The following is a 2,681-nucleotide window of genomic DNA, read 5'->3' on the forward strand; positions in this document are numbered from 1 at the left end:
ACAGAAAAGGAGCTCAAAGTGAGACAAGAGACGCAACATGACGCTGAAAACACACAAACCACCACAAGCAGACACACTGTTGTGCAGAAAACACGCACAGATCAGGACACCGGGCCGCTGGGCCTTCGGTTCCGTGTTGATCCAACACCCACTGCTGCCTCCGGGCTCTTATTGTGAAGGGCGGCCTCCTGCCCGCCGCCCTCCATCTTGGCGCAGCCAGCTTGACGCAGTGGAGCGCCAAACGGAGCCTCAGCGGATCAATTCGGAGCTTCGGCGGTTGATCGGGATTATGCGGCGCCGCTGATCGCTGTATCGGTAAGAACCCGCCGCTCCCGTCGCCGCTACCGGCCCGGTGACCGAACCGTGCGTGCGCGCTGCGGGTCGTGCGCGGAGCTGCGAGCTCGGCGGCGGGGAGCCTCCGCCCGCAGACCGCCGCTCTCCTTTGTTCGCTTGCGCCGTTTCTCGGACCGCTGCGGCTTTTGGGAGAACCGGCGCAACATGGCGGCGGCGCTGCGGACGACCAATTAGCGCTGCGCACATTTTCACATTTAGCGTGAGATCGGCGGCGCGGAGCTGCGGAGAGCCGCTGCGGAGGAACGGTGACCTCTGCGCATCTTCATCATCAGCTTCATCAGCAGCAGGTAGAATCTGAGCGGCTGTTTGGGTCGGAACCGGCAGGATCCGGCGTCTGCAGGCCGAACCGGAGACCGGACCCTCAGAACCAGCCTGGATCTGAGAGCCAGAGGGTCGGAACGGGCCTTAGAACCTCCATCCCTGAACGTTCCTCAGACCCATCATCTGCAGTGTTGTTTTGGTCTGAACCAGATATGTGGGTTTGGACCCCCAGAACCCAGAACCAGCACATCCAGACTTTAGCAGGCCTCAGAGTGAGAAACGTTAAAGTTGGCTCACAGAACCGGGAATGTTTTGACATGTTTTAGCAGAAAGTGAGAGTTTCTATCAGATCTGCAGCACCAGAACCTCTGGTCCCACTGCTGCTGCTGGTGTCTGGTGTCTGGGTCAGAACCTGCAGGACTCACCGTCCAGAGGGCTGCACACGAGCCTGGACCTCCAGAACCAGACACCAGAGGCCTGTAGCGGGCCGGCCAGGAGACAGGGTCCAGTTTAATTCCTCAAATCACACTTTAATGTCGTTAAACTTTAAACAGAACTTTAGATCGAAGCCCAAACGAGCCGCATCAAGAACTTTGACTCTGCTGCTGTTTGTTGTACAAGAACGTTTAAAACAACCTAAACAGAACATTAGAACAACCGTAGAAACATCTGGATTAAACTGATCATCTGTTTGATTAGAACAAAGTTAAAACCTCAGAAACACAACAGACTGACGCCGGCCTTTGACCTGACCCGGCCCGTCTCGAGTCTGGTTCTGGTCTGTTTCTAGTCGGGTTCTAGTGTGTTTCTGGTCTGCTGTGTGTGTGCGGCGGCGCTGCATGTGTGCATCTGGTGCAGCAGCTCTGTGGTTTGTGTCGCAGTTTGTGGATGTTGTTGTTGTGCAGCTGCAAACATCAGGAGCGTCTCAGGTTGGAGCTCCTTCACCTCCAGCTGCAGATGGAGGTTTTCAGATCCACCGCGACCCAAACAGCTGCTGCAGCGGGCACGTGTCGGCGCACGAGTCGAGCTGCTGCGTGTCCCACATGTTGGAAATGTGGAAAACGACCCCAGAACAACCCAAAGTAATGTACAAATGAAGTAGAAACACTTCAGAATAATAATAATAATAATAATAATGATAATGGTCAAAATGTCTGCCCTCAATGCGTCAGGATCGCATCACGTGAACTTTGTCCAGATTCTCATTCTGGTCGCTGATTCGGTTTAATCGTCTCAGAGTCACGACGGAAGCTTTTATTGTGAAAGTTCTCGTTGGTTGTTTGTGTTTTGAGGCCTTAAGCTGCTGCAGACTTTGAACCATGTTCAGCTTTAAGTCCAAACTCCTGCAGCATCTTCTGAGTCTGACACAACCCAGCAGGTGGACAGAGGCCTCCGAGGCGTACATCCACCCGTCAGGATGGTGACAGAGGACCGATGTTCTCTGGACAGAAGATGGAGCGAGTCCGGTCCAAACGCTGGATGTTGAGTTGAAGATTCTGCAGAAACGAACTAGAGAAGCTACAGTCGTGTTTGTGTTGGTGGAGGTTTTTGTTCCGACAGACGATGCGTTGCTCGGTCGTGTTTTCGTCTGCTGCAGCTTGTTTTCTGCTCCGATGTTGCTCCAGATGTGTCAGAACGTTAACATCTGTAGGTCCTGAACCCTTTCCGTCTGTTTCCTCTTCAGGCTGAACTCAGCGTCTCCTCGTCCAGTCCAGCAGCTCCAGGCGTTAGTCTGCACCGGCCTGAATGCAGCCTGTCTGGGGCCCGGCCTAATTCCTGGTGCTCCTTCTCTCCCTCCTCTCCCTCCCCCCCTCTCCTGCCCCCTCCCTCCATCCTCACCCTTTGTCCTCCCCCCTCCTCGGCCTCCTCAGACCCCCAGTGATTAGCCTGGACCGGCTGCTGCCCCCTACAGGTGGATGAATGAAGACCCCCTTCAAGAGCCCAGCGGCCCCCCGGCCCCGAGCCGACGGAGGTCAGTGACAAACGACACCGATGAGCAGCTTAAGTGTTAGACGAACTGGTGGACGGATCAGGTCGGACAGGCAGGAGATGGATGAGGACAGGAA

The 2,681-nt window shown here is 55.2% G+C and overlaps 1 protein-coding gene across 1 annotated transcript in view; it reads left to right on the plus strand.

The window, feature by feature from the left end:
- Nucleotides 1-227: 227 nt before the first annotated feature.
- LOC103373448 (spindlin-1-like) overlaps nt 228-2,681 on the plus strand; it is an 8,960-nt gene continuing 6,506 nt past the window's right edge. Inside the window, exons 1-2 of the mRNA XM_008303338.1 lie at nt 228-315; nt 2,300-2,587. Of these exons, the coding sequence (XP_008301560.1) occupies nt 2,536-2,587 (52 nt within the window). The 5' untranslated portion in view covers nt 228-315; nt 2,300-2,535. The remainder of the gene's footprint in view (nt 316-2,299; nt 2,588-2,681) is intronic.

Source organism: Stegastes partitus, unplaced genomic scaffold (genome assembly GCF_000690725.1).
Source record: "Stegastes partitus isolate 25-593 unplaced genomic scaffold, Stegastes_partitus-1.0.2 Scaffold1984, whole genome shotgun sequence".
Taxonomy (NCBI): domain Eukaryota; kingdom Metazoa; phylum Chordata; class Actinopteri; family Pomacentridae; genus Stegastes; species Stegastes partitus.